The sequence below is a fragment of the Scatophagus argus genome, chromosome 14, assembly GCF_020382885.2.
Source record: "Scatophagus argus isolate fScaArg1 chromosome 14, fScaArg1.pri, whole genome shotgun sequence".
Lineage (NCBI taxonomy): Eukaryota > Metazoa > Chordata > Actinopteri > Scatophagidae > Scatophagus > Scatophagus argus.
The window spans coordinates 10,516,217-10,537,822 of NC_058506.1; the positions used below are offsets into that span (position 1 = coordinate 10,516,217).

General features: G+C 40.8%; 2 protein-coding genes across 5 annotated transcripts; one reads left to right on the forward strand and one right to left on the reverse strand.

The window, feature by feature from the left end:
• Positions 1–773: 773 nt before the first annotated feature.
• On the reverse strand, positions 774–8,002 carry LOC124070646 (pyruvate dehydrogenase E1 component subunit alpha, mitochondrial-like). The gene is made up of 11 exons (XM_046410738.1): positions 7,848–8,002; positions 6,652–6,720; positions 6,395–6,568; positions 5,956–6,082; positions 5,715–5,806; positions 5,171–5,263; positions 4,617–4,772; positions 4,218–4,289; positions 4,062–4,129; positions 3,410–3,518; positions 774–2,679 (listed from the first exon to the last, which is right to left on the reverse strand). Exons 1-11 carry the CDS (start codon positions 7,893–7,895, stop codon positions 2,515–2,517), a joined length of 1,173 nt encoding a protein of 390 aa, XP_046266694.1. The 5' UTR covers positions 7,896–8,002; the 3' UTR covers positions 774–2,514.
• A 772-nt stretch (positions 8,003–8,774) lies between these two features.
• On the forward strand, positions 8,775–21,149 carry map7d2a (MAP7 domain containing 2a). 4 transcript variants are annotated; one of them, XM_046410735.1, is made up of 17 exons: positions 8,776–9,260; positions 10,920–11,012; positions 11,502–11,588; positions 11,697–11,774; positions 12,372–12,535; positions 12,709–12,805; positions 13,424–13,513; positions 15,156–15,262; positions 15,377–15,492; positions 15,598–15,965; positions 16,061–16,208; positions 16,305–16,473; positions 16,545–16,649; positions 16,751–16,801; positions 17,021–17,060; positions 18,262–18,904; positions 19,028–21,147. In XM_046410735.1, exons 1-17 carry the CDS (start codon positions 9,224–9,226, stop codon positions 19,284–19,286), a joined length of 2,652 nt encoding a protein of 883 aa, XP_046266691.1. In that variant the 5' UTR covers positions 8,776–9,223; the 3' UTR covers positions 19,287–21,147. The 4 variants fall into 4 exon arrangements, with proteins under 4 accessions (XP_046266692.1, XP_046266691.1, XP_046266693.1 ...); XM_046410734.1 differs by having other exon boundaries at positions 8,777–9,260; positions 11,502–11,597; positions 19,028–21,146; XM_046410736.1 differs by lacking the exon at positions 11,697–11,774 and having other exon boundaries at positions 8,775–9,260; positions 11,502–11,597; positions 19,028–21,149.
• Positions 21,150–21,606: the final 457 nt, after the last annotated feature.

A 21,606-nucleotide genomic window follows, 5' to 3' on the forward strand; every position in this document is an offset into this window, starting at 1 on the left:
TAGTAATGCTGGGAAACGAGGGAGGGACCCTGTACAATTAGATCACTCAGCATGGTGGCTCTTAACATTGTAGTCAAATAAGATGTGGTATCTGAGAGGTTGGAGGCTCTGCCTGGGAATGGTCATTTTGGCCATGTTGCTCATATATTGCTGTGTCCACCAAGAATCAACACCTCAGTCTGTAACTCTTTGTGGCGTTTAGCCAATTCATCTGATTTTTAAACTGTTGTAAAACTGTAAAACCACTTCACCATCCACCATCACCATTGTCTTGCTGACAAAAATCAATTATTGTAGCTTGTAACGAGACCCCGTCGCTGTTATCCTGATGTTAATTTACAAAAAAAAAGCCAAGCAAATTTTCTAAGACTAATGTCGGTTTCATCAGCGATGACTCAGACTCAGACTGACTTGTAAAAGAAACTGCTCATTAGTGCTGATTTTTGTACTCCACTTAAGTAATTTAAGATGAGACTTATTCCCTCCCTAAACCAGAAGAACTTTGGCTGGCATAAGCAGCAAAAAACAAAACAAAAAACAAGCCACAAATGAAACGGGAAAAGCAAATGTTCACATGGGTGCTACGTCTACACCCACAAAACAAAAAGGTTTTAATTTGAAAATCATGTCCCTGTTTTTTTTTGTTGTTTTTTTTAATAAACCAATCTTTACTTTACTGAAATGGTAACATGCATTGGCTGTTCACTGATGTACAAGGTCAAAGCTGTGGACAACAGCTGTGCATATAGACCAAAACAAGTACACAAACACAGTACTTTACAAGATTTTTATTACAAGCCACGCATGCATAAAACCAGTGATTCTATGGAGCGTTTCCTTGCATCATCCGCCACCCTCAATGTAACAGTTTACAACAACAAATACACTGTAAGCATTTTCAATTGTTTCAAGACAGGTACAGACATTTCAAATTGTAGTTTGTCTTCTTATGAATACTTTACACATTACAGAGAAAAGACCCTTCGCTTCTAACCCGTTAAGTTGTTACAATGTCACACTAGTGTTACACTATGTAGATATATGGGCCGTTTTCATTTTGCTACCTGAGGTGTCACTCAGTTCATGTGTTCAAGTATTTGACAAGAAAAAAGCAGACAAATTCAAAATGTATCCCTGTAAGTCACGTTCCACTTCTGGTGTCATGTGAGCCAAAGCGGCACATGAAGCTACTGAGGTTCTCTCTGCTGAAACAACAACACCTAATCCAGCATCATGTGAAGAGCGAAGCTTTGATGATGAATGCACTTTGACTAAAAGTCTTTATGTTAACATTCATCATTGATGGTTCAGCTTGTGGTCATTTTTATAAAAACAGAGTAAGAGCTTCTCTAAATATATGACAATGAACAGTTGATGTTTGTGAAACTCCAAAGGCACCCGAGCACCTGAGTATCTGCAGAATAACCACATGAATATGAACACACCGTGAAGAGCTGACTTTCTAGATGGATAAATCACCTGAGGATAGACTCATCCACTAGACAATACAATGCCTGCCAGGCACATGTGTGGTTTGGCAAGACAAATTAAAATTTCAAACCTTTCCCTTGGTATTTTTTTTAATTTTGTTTTACCATACATATTAAGAGATAAACATATGGAGATAGTCTTTGCCTTGCTGCCTTTAATGGTGTCTTTATAACAGGGGGTTAAATAAAAGACAAGAAAAAAAAAAGAACTAGTTAACTCAGACTGAATGGTTTATCGTGTACACTTCAGTATAAAGAGTACAAAGTCTTTTTTTTTTTTTTTTTAACAGCTTGGACATTCTCAGATGAATAGTGAAGGAAGGACATTTGTTTTATTGCACCTCAAAAGTGACCAGAGATAATCGTCAAACAAGCAAATTTTGAATCTTAAATATATTCACATGGGGCCCGATTAACAAAACCTTCTGAAGATAAGTGCTTTATGTTATTTACATCCCTCAAAAAACAAAAAAACTGTTATTAATTTATATCTTTTGGTAATTGTACAAGACAGAACTTTAAATAATCTACCAACACCCAGGACTGTGATTTGGATGGCTAAACATTAAACGAAAGATCTGCATTGTGGTGAGTTTCCCAATGGTTGAATATTCTTCAAGAAAAATATAAATAGATATGGGACAGAACAGCTGATTGTGGAAGCTGCTTTTCAAATGGTACAAATTTGACTGGCAGTAACTGGCTCTTCTGAAAGCAGAAAAACGAGCCCTGATACCCCTGATTGTGAATTACAGCATAAAACAAAGTTTTGAAAAAGGTTTTGTCTATTTATGTTCTTGTCAATCTTTGTTATATTCTCAGAATCTCTTTGTGAATGTGGTCCCTGTTGATAAAATAAACAGCACTCCAATTAATTTACTTGCTGATTTTTCAAGCTCTGGATCTGAGGCACTAGATCATGGTATATTATATGAGTGTGTGTGTAGATGTGTGAGTATATTTGAGGGGTAGGGGTCAGGGTGTTAATATATCATAATTGGGTGGGCAGGGTGATGACAAAACTTCAGCTAACAGACTTCAGCTTGGCCCAGGGGTTTGTGCCTCGCACCTCCAGAGGTGGATTGTTGTGAAAGATGTGGTTGCACAATTCATCCAGTTGGGGTTCGGGATCTGTGGTGGCAAACTGAGTGGCTTCTTCAATTTCCTTCCTCACCTCCACATCAATCTCCTACAGACATAGTAGAAAATTTTAGGAATTACTCCAACAGTCTGTTAGAGTACATCTGCACGACCAAAGGTATTTGGTTATGTGGGTTTTCTGTTCAATTAGAGAAAATAAAGTTATGTGTGTGCTCAATTCAATACATTTATTCACTATTAAAAAAATGTGTTGAGGACTATCTTAACAGATCTTGATCACTGAGGCACCTGCAGTGGACAAAATACATCAATCCATACAGCATATAGTAGACCAATGTGTATCTAAGGGGTTGAAGGGTGCTTTCACACCTACAGTTCAGATCAACCATTGACATTTACAAAGATGGACAACATGTCTCACACACAGGCATGAAACCATGCCTACAAAAGAGACAATTTACATTCTTCTTTCTTATTCAACTGGAAACTACAACCACTTCCAAACTGCAGACATAAAACTGCACATCCGGTTGTCTGATGGCTGAAGCCAACTTCTTAACAGTATTTGTGCTGTAGTGAGCTCATCTGGCAGGTGACCGTGGAGCCGAGACAGAAACTCTTGTGTTAAAACAAAGCACTGCAGCTTTGTGTGTGCAGCTGGAGGCTGCGGCTCACTTCCTCAATATACACAATCCTGACTCTCACTATAATTATGAATTAAATTTAGACTTTGAAATCTAAATTTAAATGAATGTTTTAAAAGCCACTAAAAAAATACATAAGTGTGAGCATTTGTTCTTTTTACAAACTATAAGTACCTTGAGCTCCTCCACACTGGCCATATTGTTGCTGAGCATGCGGTCCTTCAGCATGGAGATGGGGTCACTCTTACCGCGGACCTCCTGGATCTCCTCACGTGTGCGGTAACTGAAAGGGGAGAGATTGGTGCAGGGATGTTGTAGGGATGCACTACTACACTTTTTTTTTAGAGCTGATGCTAAATCAAATTGCTGTAACTTCAGTATTTGAAACTTCTGATTAAAAGCAATGCACTACATTGACTAACCACTGTATGATATGAAGATGATTGATTTGGGATCATTGTGCAAAAACCAGCAAGCAATAGAACAAAATGTAACTTTAACTTTGCTAATAACTCCAAGTATGGTTACATTTCTAATCAGAGAACTTCCTCCTGTATTATTCAAGTCAGACATTCGCCTGCTAAAGCCAATAGCCATGTTAGTGTCTGTGTTGAGTCCATCCCTGGGATGTGGTCACAGCGTTGCAAGGCAACTACAGCAGGGAGAAGAGTACATGAAGACTACTGTGGCAGAAGCAAGGGGCAGTAGCACAGTGAGGACAGGATATAAATGATTAATATACTAGTAAATCAATTAATAAATAAAAACATTTTAAAAACACCTCCAAAAAAGAGTCATTTAAATAGGACAGGAACTGATCATTTACCTGACACCAGGATCACTCATACTGTGTCCATGATAGCGGTAAGTCTCAAGTTCCATGAGAATGGGACCCTGATGAAACGCAGGAAAAAAATAATTCAGCCGAGAAATATGACACATCACATTTCCTGCTTTATGTAATCCACTGTTTTCCGCTCACCTTGCCAGATCGACAATGATCAGCTGCAAACCTGGTTGCTTCCCGAACACACAGAACATCCATCCCATCCACCTGGACATTAAAAAGAAACATCCCCAAATTTCACCGACAACTTAAAAGAATACATTACATACCTAATGCTAACAAGCATTTTCACGCGTTAAGAAATTCAATTTATTTATTCTGAGGTCCAAAGTTACTGCATATACAGGGAAACGTATTGTGTATCTATCGTATTCAGTGGGAAGACACTTTTTTGAAAAGCATTATCGTGTTGTAATCACAACAGATATCAAAATAACAAAGTAAAACGTAACAGAGCAAGAATATAAAGGTAATGTACACAAATTCTACTGCATAGTCAGTTTCGGGGGGAGGGGACATGTGTAAGAACAGTACCCGCAGACCAGGGATGAAGTCTCCTCTCTTGTAGTAGTCTGTGCTCGCTGCAGCTCGCTCCACAGATGTGCCCATGCCATACCTGTTGTTCTCACAGATAAAGATGGCAGGCAGCTTCCAAAGAGCTGCCATGTTGTAGGTTTCAAAAATCTGACCCTGTGAAATACACAAAGGACACGAAGCTCAGCGACAGGATGCCTATAAGATCACTAGGAGCTTTGACTATTCATCTTATCCAACAATACATGCCCGGTCTAGTTCAATGCAATGTATTTGTTATGAAGTTGCTAGCCCAGTGTTTACAGGCACATATGATTTCAGACACAAGATTTTTGCACTTTTCAAAACGTAATATTATTAATGTTACAGCAACTTGGTGGCTGAAGTTGCTGTTAATGGGAGCTCGTATGGGCTGTAGAAATAAACCCTGAACATGACTATCAGGTGGGAGGACAGATGAATGGATGTTAATGAAGTAAATTCTTAGTATTAACTCTAAAAAAAAAAAAAAAAAAAGGATGAGATTAAAACCCACAGTGTCTTCTGTGCCATACCTGGTTGGCAGCACCATCGCCATACAGAGCGACACACACCTCATCCCTGCCCATATATTTGCAGGCTAGAGCCACCCCAGCGCCCAGCGGAACCTGAGGAGAATTCAGAGATGTCAGGGGATACATTAGGTCAGTGTTAATGTATAAAATGCTCATTTAAAAAAACATTCCAAAAAGCTGCTTCATGAAACACAGAGTCTGATGTTGTTTATTGTTACAAGGTTGTATCATTAAAGGTAGAGCACCAGTCAGGCCTTTGTGGATTATAAAGGCTTCTTTTAGTTCCACTGTATTTTCACAATATCAGTAAACACTACCAAATGAGACCCAATAATTATGTCTGTGTTTAAGACATATGACAGTTAGTAAGTGACAGCATACTGGTAGGACGTGCAGATTTACACTAAACAACAACATGTGAGTCAGTAGATTTCAGCCTCATTATTACCCCATCCTGTAACAGAGTTCAAAGAGGATGAGATAAAAGAAACACAAATACATTAAGAAACCACTTCAAACTGCCTGTAAGACTTTGATGATGCACCTGAGCTCCGACAATTCCATTTCCTCCATAGAAGTTTTTACAGTACATGTGCATGGAGCCTCCTTTGCCTTTTGCAATACCTCCTCTTCTGCCTGGGTATTAACAACAAAAACAAGGATTAGAAAGTTGAGGTGAAAGAAAAACAGAGGAACAAGCTGCATCTCAAAATCATTCATGACTGGAGCTCAAAATTCAAAATCGTAACTGAAAATGCCACAGTGACTCAGCACTGCAGACTCACCAGTGAGCTCTGCCATGATCTCCTTCACAGTCCCCCCTCTGGTGTAAGTGTAGCCGTGGGCGCGGTACGCAGTGATCAGGTGGTCTGTCAAATTGATTGCTGCTTCAATACCAACTGCACAGGCCTCCTAAAAGGGAGAAAATAAAAACATCTTGAGTTAAAGTCTATGTGAGCACACACCTGTGGAGATGTGCTCTAAAAGACTGAAAATCCATACAGTTGAAAAAAATGATAGGTTTAAGAAATTTAGAAGATACTTTCTCATCAGTTGTTTTTTTTTAAACAATACTTAACACTGAGCATCTGTAATGTATAATACATGATATCAGGCTGTATTTCAAAGCAGACTTTACTCAAATGCAATTTAATATTCTTCTGAAGTGACACTCTTGCCACATTTTTACTGTATAAAAAAAAAAATAATGATAGTACACTCTACCTGGCCATCATACAAGTGGCAGAATCCTCTGATGATCTTCTGCTTATACAGCTGATCTGCCTTCAGCTCCATGCGCCTCACGATCTGCATGGTGCGGTAGTACTGCAGAGCTTCATCACGAGTCAAAACCACCTGAGTGGCCGGGCCCTCATCCAGCTTGTGGACGTCACATTTCTAGAGAGAAGAAAATACCCATAATAACTGCCATGTGCATTGATCAGCTCAGCAGAAAACACAACATAATGCTTGAAACTTACCTTTATTTCAAAGGTAGCCTGGGTGGTGAAGTCAGCATATGTGCGTGCTGACATGAGCAGTGCAGCTCCCTGCCAAGGGAAAGAGGAGGATTAAGGAAAAATTACTAAAAAGGTCTTTAAAATCTGCTAGTTTTTCGATACTAGAGCCAAACTGGCATAAATACCTACCAAAACAATAATTTTTTCTTGTTTTGAAAAATATAAACACCTGTTCCTACAACACCAACAAAATCTTACAAAACTGAAGCATCTGTACTAGGCGCTTGCGAAAATTAAACAGAAAAATTGGAATTGGAATAACACTGATTTAAATAAGAAATTATCTGGCCAAAAATAAATAACCAAGACTATGAGTCTGGCCAGACATATGATGGCAGCTTTTATTGCTGGCAGTTTTTGACACTCAGTGTAGCTGATGACAAATAGAGCACTTTGCTACCCAAACCTAAAATCTGCTGCTGTTTAGCTCTTTAGTGAGACGTGACCTTTGGGTAACCAGCAGATCAGATAATAAAATTGCCTCTGACAGAACACATACAAATAAATTGAAAAATAACACAAAACAAACAAACAACAAAACTGAAAATCAATCATTAGCGATAAACCCTAAAACAATTAGTGTCCACAGTTTGTTAGGACATCCTCAAGGACCTCCCTGCTAGTGTTCTTATAATGTGAGCTACCAACAAGATAACATATTAGTGTATTAAAGTACCATAACGTGAACTCGTCGTCTAATTATAGATCAAAACGAATTACCAGCATCAATATTTTTGGAAAAGTCTTAATGGGGTAAATGTCTCTGTGGTATGAATGACAGTCAGTTAGTTCAAAGTTCTGCCGTTTTTCCTCCACTTGGCAAAATGAACTAAAAGTTATGCAACTACTGCTGAACTGGTCATCCACTTTTATATAGAAAAGCTAACTACCTCCATGATGAGAAATAAAGAGAGACGTTACGTAAAATCTAAGGGTCTTTGTCTTTATGTCTGTATTAACCAAAATACTGGAGCTGCGATTGTAGTTTCAATTTTATGCAGACTTTAGCTGTGTTAGCCAAACAAGCTATCACTCGGCCTTACAAGGTCAGAATAGCGATGACAGGCTTGTTTTTGGTAAACACTGGAGGTTTTAGAGCGAGAATGTAATGCAGTGTTCGACTAAGACCGTCCATAGTTTAAAAATAGTGTACTTACATTTTTCTGAGCGCCAGCCCTCAGCACATTAGCAATATTCGTCAGCATCTTTCCTCTGCTCGCTCACTCCAATCCCTGCACCGCACGGCTCCGTCCTTCTGTCATGTTCTGTCCTTCCGGTTCCACTGCTCTTCTTCTACGTCTTCAATATCGGCAGCAAACACGCTGCTGCCACCCCTTCTCCTCCGGTGGGTCTGTTACAACACATGTATGAAAGAATAAGAAATCAAATTTCAATTCTAGACCTTTTTCATTTTTATATGAGTCAATTCAAGCCAATAATAATGAAAAATGAAAAAAATTAAAATTAAAATTAAAAAGAAATGATGTCTGCAGAGGATTAATGTTATGTGGGCTGTAAATAAATGTTATTTTTGTCTGCCAAACAGTCTGCCCAGCCCCAGACAGACTAAACTAGTTAGCTGCCTTTTACACCTCCTGTCAACATCAAATAGCATTAATGCTAACATAACAAAGTATTGCAGAACAATCTCTGAGCCAGCAGATTCTGCAGTCTGATTGGACATCTCTCAGCTACGATGAGGGCCTGAGGTAATACTTACTTTGTTGCCTACACTGGAGACCCTGTCTCCTTGAGGCTTGTTTGTCATGCATGCAATCTGTTTTTTGGGACTGCAGGAAAGGTGCCATGTGTAGTCTGTAGTAAGCACTTCAGCATTGGGAACCACAGTTCATTTTATCCCCAGGGGCCTAATCTATCTGCTACCACTTTAACCAGATATTACATTTGATGGTTGTTATCCAAAATAGGACAAATATGTGGCCTTACAAATGCTATGGGCCACTGTAATATCTTATCAGGGTTAACCTCATGTGAATAAAACCAAGTTAGGAAACAGTTATTTGTTAAATTGATATAGGGTGCAAACTGTTGGGCCAATAGGAGAGCACGTACGATTCTGTGTGTTGTCCTTCTGCTTGTCACTGTATCCCAATCGACTTAAAACTGAGTTAAACGAGGTTTGGACTGGGCAGAGCTGTGCGCACAGAGGAAATCTCCTCCATCTACCGGTAATGTGTTGATAGCCTGTGCAGCCTATCAGGGCGGACTTACGCTGCGACGCACCGTGAGGTCGATCGATAGTAAACTCGATTTTGTGCACATCATCTTTCGGCTCCAGTCCCAGCATCTCTCTCCTCCATTCAAACAACACTCTCCTGTCCTGCCCCCAATCTCCAGCCTTCGTAATGACCTTCGAGCCATCTAGTTGAGTGGTGTCTGCTTGTTTTGGGGTTTTTTTGTCTTTCCTCTGCTGTGGAGGGAAGCCTGTGCTGCATCGGCATCACTGCGGAGCGTTTTAGGTGACCGCGGTCCATAGGCTACATTTGGGTGTATTCTGCCTGTGAGAGCTACAATGGCGAAGGCAGTCCCGTCATCCAGTGCAATAACAGGTAAGCTTGCTGTACGTTTCGTTAGGTTAGTATCATCACGCTGTCGGGCTCTGTTGTTGTGTTTGAAGCGCGATTTAAAGCAGACTCATGAATGACGCAACTGACATTTCCTCTGCTTTATGTGCGTGATGCTGGTCTGTGCCTCACTGTTGTGTTTACCCGCTCTGAGCTGGTTGTGTTTTCACTTGATGCAGGTCTGTAAGACCGCATTGTCATAAACGAAGAGGGATGTCTTTTTTTTTTTTCAGGAAAATAAACCAAAATCACAGGGCCTAGTGTTTTTTCTTTAACCATCAGTGAAAGTGTGCGTGTTTGTCTTTTGTCTTTGTGCGATTTGAATGTTCTCATAAAGGGATGTCACGTGTGGTAAGTTATTACAATCCCCTTATGAGCAAAGTGTCCTGACCCTCCAAAGCAAAAATCAGACTTTGTGTGTGTGTGTGTGTGTTGTCTTTTTTTTTGTGATGATGCCACTCAGTCAGATAAAAGGGCTCAAATGGGTGGAGAGAGAAAGAGTGGAGAGACCCATGGATTACACTGTGTCATTTCTCTGAGCACCATTGTGTGGTGTTTTTGTGGGTTAAAGACTGGCTCAGGATGAAGATGTACTTTTACTTACTGTCCACACCCACAGAGAAGGGAAATATCCCTGTAGGCCAGTAGTCACATTTAATACAACTATATAAATGACTATATAAATGAAATAACCAGGAAAGGAGTAAATACTGTCCAATGACAATGTACTGGAACCAATGCAAGGTGACCGCTGAAGACATAAGTTATGTTGGAACATAATGCCTGGACAGCTCTGTAACATATGGGAATAATATGAGTATGAGCGGTATTCACCTCAAAACCATAGCTACAGTAAATACCCGTTGTGGCCACTGAAGAAAACAATACAATGTTCTCAAGGAAAACGAAATAAAGCACGATGAATGTGTGCAGTGACATGTTTTATTCAAGTCGACTGAGCAATAAAGTTTAGGTCAAGCGAGCGAAATGAAATGCGGGCAGCAGCTCTCCTGTCTGACATCAGCCAAACGAGTCACAGTTAAGACTGAGTCAGTGCTGTCTGCCCTGACTGGAAAGAGCGTAACTCACTTGATCAAGTGAACAGACTCATTGTGTTGGCAGCCTTCAGCGCACTCATCGATTGACTTGAATTTGGGGAATTAAACTTTTTTTTTTTTTTCCCCGAAAGGCTCGTCGTTGAAAAATAAGCATTCACTCACTGTGTTGAGATTTAAATGTAGTTACTGATTTATAGATTTATCTAATAATTATTTATGGAGTTTGTTTCATCTGTAATAAGAAATTTGTTGAGCTATTCCTTCTTTTAGTTTACTAACCAAGAAAGGTGTCATATTTTAAGCATTTACTCCAATTGAGTCAAAGTGTGATGTCTCATCTGTGAGCTGAGACCATTAATCCACACACATTGCACACACACACACACACACACACACACACACACACACACACACACACACACACACACACACACACACACACAGTGTATGGTTTCTTGGCTGTATCTGCATTCGCACCTTTTTCAACCACAACCATTCTGGTTTATTATATCGAGGTGGGAATGTGGCTCACTGCTTCGACCAACACTCACACACTTTATATTCTTTTCTTTGTTTTGGGCGTCAGGTGAAAAGATGGCCCCACCGTCCGTCACTCTACTTCCTGACAAAAGATCTCCGACAAACGGTCACAGCTCTCCAGTCAGAATGGGAAAACTGAGTGAGTAATGCTCTCCAGCTTCGGGGCACGTAACTAACTTTGCTGTGAGTCTCATCCGGATGATAATGACTTACACAACGATGCGGATTAATGCACAGTTAAGAGAGAAACATTACAGAATACATACTATGAGTCTGTAGGACTGTGTGCATTAAAAAAATGTGTCTCAGGGCTGCTCTGTTATCAGTGTATTCAAGGGACTGATTACAGCCGCAACATGAGCTCAGCAACAATAACCAAAAGAGGCATTCAGCATGTGTGGAGTGACTATCACATCAAGGACACTTTCCTCCCCTCTCTGTTGCAGCAGTTTGCCCTTGGCATCGGGCTACTTTTGCAACACAGTGCATTTAGCACAGATCAGCCCCACACAGAGCTGAAGAAGCGTTTCCCTCTGCTGGTAACAAAGCAGCACTGCAGGTCAGCACCGTCATTCCTCTGTAGGCTAAGCTGTGTGTGCTCACTCTCTTCCTGTCATGATGATCGCAGCTCCGTCTAACACAGAGAAGAAGCCACACGTTAACGGACACGCGTCCCCTTCACACTTAGCAGCTAACATCAGTAACAGCCATGCAGGTAAACAAAGTAAGTCTCAGTTTACTTCTGTCAAGTTATTTTTGACTCTTCTCTGGATTTTTTTATTGTTATTATTTATGCTCTTTGACATCTTCATTGATTTTGCAGTCGTAGAGGGTTATTTGAAGACAGATGACAGGATGCGATTAGCCAAAGAAAGACGTGAGGAGAGGGAGAGAAGTCTGGGTATGTGATGCCCTGGATGATATTTTGATTTGATTTTATGAATTGTGAAGCTCTCCAATGCCTTTGAGTTGTTATTTTTCAGGAGAGTTTGACTGCAAAGTTTTTTTGTCATGTCATTTTTCAGTTTAATTGGTTATGGAAGCTCTTTGGTAAGCAGTGGAAGATTTACCCCGAGTTCACTGAGTCTTTGATGTGATGAGTTAAGTCACTTCAGAGAACATGACAGCAACATAGAATAATCCACAAAAGTAGGTCTCCCACTCACAGTTAATCATTCGGCTCCTGCAGTTGCCTGATGATGACAGGCTTTCTATCTTCATGATGATCGAATTCACCATAGAACATGCAAATTTAGGTAAAAATGGTAGATTTTGTCAGTGTATTTCTGCCAGAAAATACAAACAGATATTACCAGACCCCAAAGAAAAATTACACTACTCCTAGAAAGGTCTTTTTGGATCGGGATTAAAATATACTGATCAAACTATAAACAATGTACAAAAAAAAAATAGAAGGGCTTTTGTTTCTGCTGTGATATTCATGATGAAGTCCTGCACTTTTTTCCGTGGAAACCTGATATAGAATTGTCTCTTTCAGCGGCCAGGGAGCAGCTGATCAGGGAGAAGGAGCGCAGAGCTCGTCTGCAGTATGAACGCACGGTGGAGGAGCGCTGGAGGCGGCTGGAGGAGCAGAGGCAGAAAGAGGAGCTCCGCAGAGCTGCAGTGGAGGAGAAGAGGAGGCAGCAGCTCGAGGAGGAGAGGGTCAGCTGAGTTAGCAAAATATTCTAATCAAAATTTGTCTAATCTAAGAACACACTCTTTGCGTACATTAAAGGGACATAAAAACTTCCATGTAACTCATTATTGATGTTGTATAAAATCAACAAAGAACCAAAACTAGTAGTGAGGCAAGAGCTCTCCTGTGTTGCGTTCAGGAGCGTCTGGAGGCCCTGATGAAACGCTCTCTGGAGCGAAGCCTTCAGCTGGAGCAGAGGACCAAACGCTGGAGCAGAGGCTGCCCAACTGGACCAGGCAAGAACTGAGCTTATGGTTGTGAATAGAGAGGGTTTTGAATACAACAGGAGCGGATGGCTGAACAATCAAATGTGAATGATCTGAAGGATGTGGAAGAAAAACGTGTGCTTGTGTCCAGAAAGACTGCATTTTGCTGTGTTTCTGTGAGACACCGTAGTATGTGTTTGTGTGTATGATATAGGCATATATGCTATAGCTATAGGTGTGTGCGTGTGTGTGTTAAAGAGAGCTCTTAAAGAGAGCCATGTCCATTGCCAACAGCTCGGCTGCTGAGGTACGCATGAGCAGAAATGTGTTCCTGGTTTTCCCACAGAGACAGGATGGGGTTACACATCTCTGCACTGCTGTCTGTGTGTCTGTCTGACTGACTGAACACAGAAATCATCTGAAACTGTGCATTTGTGTTTCCATGGCTAAAGAAATATTCAAAGTCTACACACAGTGACTTTATATCAGGCCAAAAATAAGCACAGTTTACATCACATAAAATTGCAGCATCCATGCTGGCATGTTAACTCCCATCCAGGTCCGTACATGTGGATGAGGAATTGCTCAATAAACTGTTCATAACACTCTGACTGCTCACCTCTGCTCTGCTCCGCCCGCTGCCTGTAGGTGACAGTGAGAATGCCCCGCTCCCTTTCTCTGCTGCCTCCGCCTTTTCCCATGGCATTGCCTCCCCCCTTCCTGCTGTCAGCGAATCTGGTAAAGTCAAGCCCCCTCCCCTTGCCCACCCAAATATACCTCCCCTCCTGTTCATCCAGCCGTTACCATGTGTGTGTTTGTTTGTCTTTGGGTGTGCTGAAGCTTCGTCTTAAACCAAAGGCAAATGTCTTGTCCGTGTGATGCATGCATGTTAAGCTGCTCAGTTGCTTTTAATGGAGTCCTTGTTGTGCAAATGAGATATAATGTACTTTTGTCTGTACTCCAGGTTTCGCTGTGTTTGCTGTGTTTGTACTCTGCTGCAGTGGCTTTTTATCTTTGAGTTGTCATCGCAGTAGATGGGGTGGAGGTTCAGTACAGTGGAGGCAGGCTTCAGGGGCAGATCTTATCAGCACAGAAGCTTATACTGACATACATCCAAACATTTCTCTTATTATGATCTAACCTCATGTTAAGGCAAAACGAAGCTGAAACATTTCCATCTTCCCAGTGTCCTGCAGTCATTTTCTCCACCATGGAGGAAATTCTCATCACCTCTGACTCAGCATTTTTATCCCACTTATGTCTTAGCAAATAAATACATTCAATATGTGTGACTCTCTTTCGGATTTCCCTAGAAGTCAACCTCTGGATTAGTTTCCCCGGATTAGTAACCTCTCAGTAAGCACAAACAGGCTAAAGGACACTGGATCGCATTGACTGGAAAATCTCAATGATCTCAAACATCAGTGCTATTATTTTTGAAGTTTGTAGACTCATTTGTTTCACTTCTGTTTTGATAACATAGGTTGAGGGTTTCAAAGTGAAAGCAGCTAAGTGGTGCTGACTCCAGCTCCCTGGAGCAGACGGTTTTGGAGATTAATCGCACATGACCTAGAATAGAAATATGTGCACTAAAATAGACACTGATACAGGCATCCCACCGAGAGGGCTGCAATCTTTAGAGATTACTGTTTACAGATGGCAAAAGATGGAGAGAAGAAGACTGCTTCTAGTGTGCTTTTGTGATTGTGACTTTGCACAAGGTCTCTGTGTGTTTCCATTTTCTGTCATTGTTTTGGGAGTGGCAAGGACACAAATGTGGAGAACTGGGTTTAGGATTATTGTTCACTTGTGTGCTTGCATCACACTGTGTAGTAGCAGACACACTCCAGACAAAGTGGTCAATATGCCCCAGTTAGGCTTTAATCTACTGGGATATATTCGCAAATCAATGACCTTTTTTGGCAGAAATTTGACCCTCCATGTTTGTCAATTTTAGAAAGTTCAATAGGACACTAAAGCTGACTGGGAGTTGATAGGGCCAAAGTTTGTCATTGCAATAGTAGCATGTAAAAAAATTGAATGAATGTAAAAAACAACCTTGTAGTGTCAGATTGTTCACATTGCATCATTCTACACAGTGATGCTCAAACATTCAACTGTAGCAACAAGAAGAAAAAATACATTTTTGACTCGAGGAGGACTTGAAGATTGTGCCTTAAAATGTGACAGAGCCTCATCTTAATTTGTTTTGCAGAATCATCCAGCCGATTTTGGCTGCAAAAATGAGTCTGTAAGCTTCAGTTGGGTGCAGCACACACTGTTCAGTCACTCCACCCCCTGCCTGCTGTATTAATGTCCCCCTGTCACCTGTTATTTACCATCATCTGATTTGATAAGCATCATGTTTGTCATCACGCAGCGCCCTGCAGCCCTCACAGGTCACCTTTCTGCAGCTCGCTGAACCCTGCAGATCCCAGCAGAGCTGGACTTCAGGGAGGCTCTCACTCCACTCCCAATACCCCCAAGGTCAGACCTTGCGCATACTCATATGCTGTACCTTGACGTACTTGCGTTGCATCTGTAAGAATCAAATGAGGGATAGCTGTGTGATTATGTGTCTTTAATCACTATAACTTACAGAAAGAGCGTCTGCGCAGAGACAGAAGAACTGCATCCCCTGGTTGTGGATCTCCTCTGAGAAGATCTGAATCTCCTGCTAGTGTCACCAGGATCTTGGCTTCCCCTACAACCTCCAAGTAAGAATATTTGTTTGATGGTCAGCTGGGACCATTGCCTTGTTTGCATAGCACATTATACATTTCTTTCCTGCCTCAAAACAAACATTTCTTATCTGTTTGCAGGCTGGCAGCTAAGATGCGCTCCCAGTCTCCTAGCAATGCACATCAGTACCATCACTCACCTACAAGACATCGTCCAAACCTGTCAACCGATGATAGGAAAGCAGAAGACAAGAAGGTGGAAAAACAGAGTGAACAATCTGAACATGAGAGTGCAGTTAAAAAGAAATCTGACAACAGCACGGTTTCATCTTCACAAGCTGAGAAGAATATGGTCAACGGTGAAATCGCTAAATCCAGATCATCCAAAGGTGAAACTTTTGATAAGCATCTCAGAGGCAACCGCCCTGAAAAAAATCTGTCCCCTGACAGAAAGAACGACACGTCTCCCAAAGTGGATTCCTCTGAGAAGGATGGAGACAAGAAAAAAGGTGGATTTTAGACAAATGACAGCATAGTGTGTGCAACCTTACGCTAAATTAAATTGTAGGATGGTCTTACAGAAGTCTTTCTTTGTGTTTGACAGAATCAGCACCCTGTGCCTCCACAGTAAAGGTGGCAGCTGGCACAACAAATGCAGAGGAGGCTACCAGATTGCTGGCAGAGCGTAGGCGTCAGGCCCGAGCTCAGAAAGAACTGGAAGACAAAAAACGGCAACTCGCGGAAGAAGAAAGGTGAATTCATTGAATAAATTACAAAGACAACATGAAATAGTCTGTGGAGTTGAAGTCTGTAAATAGATGTAACAAGTGTGTGTACCTGCCTATCAGACTAAAGGAACAGCAGTTGAGGAAGCAACCTGCACAGGAGCAGCGACAGCAGGAGGCAAAGGATCAAGAAATGAAGAGTGATCAAGCTCCTCGCAGGCCGAAACAAGAGGTAGACAAGGGAAAGAAAGAGGAGCAGGAGAAGGAGCAACAGAGCCAGGTGGACAAAGAGGTAGGTTGATTTTGGGTGATTTCCTGTGAACTTTTGGAATTTTATGTAAATGTCTCTGTTCATTTTAACAGAGAGAAAAAGCCAAAGTCCAGGCTCAAGAGGATGCAGAGCGTCAGCGGCAAGACAGAGAACTGCAGACGCAACAAGAGGAGGAGGAGAGGCTGCTAAGGAAAAAGGTTACTTTAGTCAAAAGCACCCATTGCAAGCTGATTGCATGTTGCACTCTGCATTGTTGAAAGTTCACAGTTTGACCAAACATTGATGTATTGTTTTGCAGAGGATTGAGGAGATCATGAAGAGAACTAGGAAGGGCGAAGCTGACTTGAAGGTACTGTAAGAGACGTCCTCTGTTCTCGTACAGTAGTCCTGCTCTCTGTAAGAACCTGCCGATCGATTGTGCGATTTTTTTGAAACTTTAATTTACTGAAAACTCTGACTTTCTGTTGTTATTATCTTTATTAAATTCTATTGTTGGTGATACTTGGGTTTTGTGTCCTGATTACCCCCAAAACGTTGACTTGATCGTCTCTGTTCTGCATTGAATCAGAAGGAGGAGCAGGTGGAGACGAAGCCCGTCTCACCGCCAGGTTAGTGTGATATTCGGCCTTCCTGCGAATACTTCAGTTTGCTTGCTGTCCCCGCCTACTCTACCCCTCTCAGTATGCCTTGCAGCTGTAAAAATGCAAACAGGGCATGTGTGGTTTATTATTCATTTCTTAGCTTATTTTGAGCATGTGCAGCAGCAGTTTACATTTTTATGAGTTGGCTTGTGTGACGTCTCAGTTGGGGACAGATGCCAATATTTTTCCAGCGTTCTTGTCATTGTCTTGTTATGTAACAGTTCTGATGCTTTGGAATGAGCAGCTTGGATCCTTGTCCTCACCAGCTTAAGTCGACCAAGCGGAATTCTTTATTGTTAATTTGTGTGTTTTTGCTTTGAGCTGTGCCTTCACAACCATGTGGTCGGGGTTATATAAAATTTTCTTGAATACGGAGCGGTAGCCAAGGACTTTCGTCTTGGTGCACCTTTCACAGTGGAGCAGTGCCATGGGAGCTGACTGTAAAATTAGCTGCTCTAGAAATTGCCCTTGGAAGATTTATTCAGGGAGTGCACTGCTCGCAGTGAACTAATGCTTTATTGGGACTGTCCAGTGTTAATTCCAGTGATTGAGTACATTTACTCAAGGACTGTACTTAAGCAGATTTTTGAGTTACTTGTAGTTTACTTATTGTGTCCATTTTATGACACTGTCTGTTTGTACTCTATATTTTAGAGCCCAGCATTGTACATTTACTCCTCTTCATTTGTCTGGCAGCTTTAGTTACTAGATACCTTGCAGACTTAATACAAAATGCAACTCATGAAATATGGCGTATTATTATATTTTAAGCCTACTAGCAGTATATAAAGTAACTAAAAATTAGCTCCACCTTCACTAGCTACAACACTAAAGTGATGATACCTCAATGCATCAATAATGATAATCCAATAATGTGGGCCATTCTGTAAAATTGTTCTTTTTCTTTTGAATGCAGGACCTTTACATATTATAGAGGATTATTGCCAATCTTCTTCCGCCACTGATTTGGGTTTTATCATTGATCCAAAGTCAATATTTAGTATATCAGAAATCAGTGACATCCACCGTTGTTAGCATGAATGGACAAAAGTCAACAACACAGATGAAATTCGCTTGATGTTACATGGATGGTCCAAATAAAGTTAAGTCCACATTTTTTTTTTTTTTTTTTTTTTTTTTTTTTTTGCTTGTTTTAAATTTTCTGCAGGTGAAGAAAAGACTGTTCAATCTAATACTCAGGTGAACAAGCAGGGAATCAAACAGGTTGAGTTTCAGGTTCAAGAGCAGGTCACAGTCCAGGTTAACGTGAATGAACGTGCCCTGGTAAAGCAAGAAGCTGCAGCACAGATGGACAATCAGAAGAGTTTGCCAGTTAAAAACATCACTCATCAAGAGACACCGACTCAAAGGGTTCCTGACAAGAGAAAGGACACCAAACAAACCAGTGAGGAGTGCACCGGCCAACCTAAGCTCAACCAACAGGGAAGAGAAGTGGAAATAAATGCGAACAAGCAGCACACAGCAAACAAAGCCACAGAACAAATAAATAAAGAGCCGACAAAGCTGGCAGCAGATGCCAGAGTCAAGCAAAGAGAGGGTGGTGTGATGAATGGAGCAGTGAAAGGTGAAGGAAGTGCCTTAATGAGCAGCCATCTAACTGCTGAGGTAAGCAAACAACAAAGCGTGCGTGTGTCAGCAGCTGAAGGGAAAGTTAAAGTTTTGCCCCAGGTGGAAGCTGTTAGACCCTCTGTGAAACCCCTGCCAGTGCTGTCCCCGCCAACCATCAAGCTGGAGCCATTAGATGTGAGGGATACGCGATCTTGTGATGAGGTGCAGTCCATGGAGGTGAGGTGAGTCATCAGGTGACCCTGTTGTCATTAGAGTAGCACAACGTTATCATTTTTAAGGACACCAGTGATTTTGGACACAAGTTTTACAAGTAATTGTTTGGTTTTTTTATGATTATATTCCAGCCCGGCTTCAAGGGAGGTACTGATCTCCATCCCAGAGTTCTCACCTGTCAATGAAATCCAGCACGGCAGTATGAGTGACACTCGAGCTCTTGAGGATCTGATGGACCTGACAGGCAGCGTCACCTACCCCAAACTGTCCTCTGAAGGCAGCATCGGCGACTGCAACAAGAACCTCATTGAGGGTGTTGTCAGTCCCATATCGGACTCAAAGCTCATCGGGACGCCGCCTCCGTCCTCAAATAAACTTAATGTTAAGTAGTCGATAATCTCTCTTTTTCTCTCCCCTCTCTCTGTCACACACACACACACACAGGATGTCACTGTTGAGTATGCGCCCGTGTGTCACTACATTTATGGGAAAAGAGCCATAGAGATTGTTGAAAAGAAAAAACTGTAAACTGTGACTTGCAATATAAACCCAATATATCTTGTAGTCTAATTACATATCAGCTGACCACTGGATTGATGCATCAAAGATTTTGTTTTTTCCGTGTGCCTGTATGTGTGTGTCTTTGTGTGCGTGTGTGTGTGTGTGTGTGAGCACACATGAAAAAGGGTCACGGAAAGAAAGTGTGTCTGGATATGTGAAATAATAACAAAAAAGACAAATATGAGGATTTTGAATATTATAAAGTAAAAAAACAAAACAGTATTGCTGTTTCCTCACTGGTCTGACACCTGCTCAGGGCGCTCATGACAGCACTTGTACAGGCAAGACCGTTTCAGTTTCATAGTGCTACTTTAGCAATAGTACTATGAAACTATAGTAGTACTTCTTTCTAGGTAATGTTATCCCTGCATGTGTTGATGATTGATTTGGTTGGAATTTAAATGGATTTGTCTAACAAAGTAAAATCCAGCAGGACTCTCAGGACCTCTGCAGTCCCTCACTCTTGTTAACCCAACAAGATCAACCATGGCATTGTTCACATTTTTGATTTCATGGCAATGAGATGATTCTCCTTATTCTTCATGTTATTTCAGACTGGGACTTTCTAACTGCACGTGAGTGAGAAGGATGATTCCAAAACTGTCAAGATGAATGTTACTGCACATTAAAAAAAAAAAAAAAAAATCATGGCATCAGCAGAGATGATGATACAGTACATTGCTACATGTTTGTTGCAGACTAGAGAGAATGGCTTGGACTCTTGCAAATATACAGTAACTGCATTAATGAAAGCTGATTTCACTTTTCACATTTTACAGTGATACTAATTATGGATTTCTGGTTATGAAAATACTGACAACTGAGCAACTTCATGTCATTTAAAAATTATGTGTGCCTTGCTACGTAAAAGATTTCCAAGACACAATGCTAATAGATGCATTTATCTATTAGTCCTAGATTCAAATCAATAGATTTTTAGCCATTGATATATAAGACTGAAGTGCACTAGGGCAGGAATGTTTGCTTAACAATCAACTTGTAAGTATCTCTGTAGCTATAAAGATGCTGTGACGCTGTGTGCTGTTACAGTGTTTCTCCTTCCATCTTGCTATACTGTGTGGTCCTGTGTAGGAATTAACCAATGGACTCCTTTAACTTCTTGAGCAATTCCTAAAATAACTACAAATTTTTTTGAAATTTTCTGTGCTATGTCTAATTGTAATTTTGGTAAAGATGCCTTATGAGGGGCTGATTGGTTACTGGGTTTTAATGTCGGTCTTCTGGCTGTGTATGTCCATCCTTTCTGTTTTGTATTGTTGTGTGTGACCTGTAATACTTGAACCTCGGTTTGAAACACATCATTTCCGTCATGCTGCAAATTATGCCCACAGCTTGTACACATTGTCATGTCACTTATAAAGTGACATTAATGTTCCTGAGACAATAGAAAGCCTGGTGTTTTACTGTCTTAAGTAATCATATGTCTGTAAGTTACATGTAGTATTTGAAATTTAGGATTTCCTGTGTGTTTTGCATATTTAAACACGACTGTTTGTTTGTTTGTTTTTGGCAAAGGGGACCGATTTTAAGAAAAGGCATATTAATATAAAGAAATGATAAGTCTGTCACAGTCAGCTTGATACCTTAAGTTATGTAATTTCTTCAGACATTGCGCATGGTTAGCATGATCATAACTTTGTTATCAGAAACAATAAAATGTAAAACTATAAACTCTTTTTTTGCTTATGTTTGTGTTATTAAGCACTGAACTTGTGGGAAAGCTGATTAAATCTGGAACACACTCATGAAATAGGATGAATAGAGAAACAAAGGCCGTTAGAATAAAGAGATAAAGAATGAGATGTTCAAAGAAAGAAACCACAAAGACAGACCGATGATAGTTTAGTTGTTACAGACAGATAAAATTAATGCAGTCTACAGCAGCCCTGTATTGAACCCTTCAGTACTTTCCTAAAGTTTATAAGGTGTTGTTTCAACTTTAAGTAATAATAATATCCATACACATATCCAGGGATCACTCTGTTCATCAGTCAGTTTTTCTTATTGGTGTGTCAGCTGGGTCCATCAGAAAACCCATGGTATGACTCACTGACAGGTCTTTCTGAGAGGACACATATAATATAATAATTATATTTTTAAAGATGACGGCGGTCGGGGTCATTCAAGC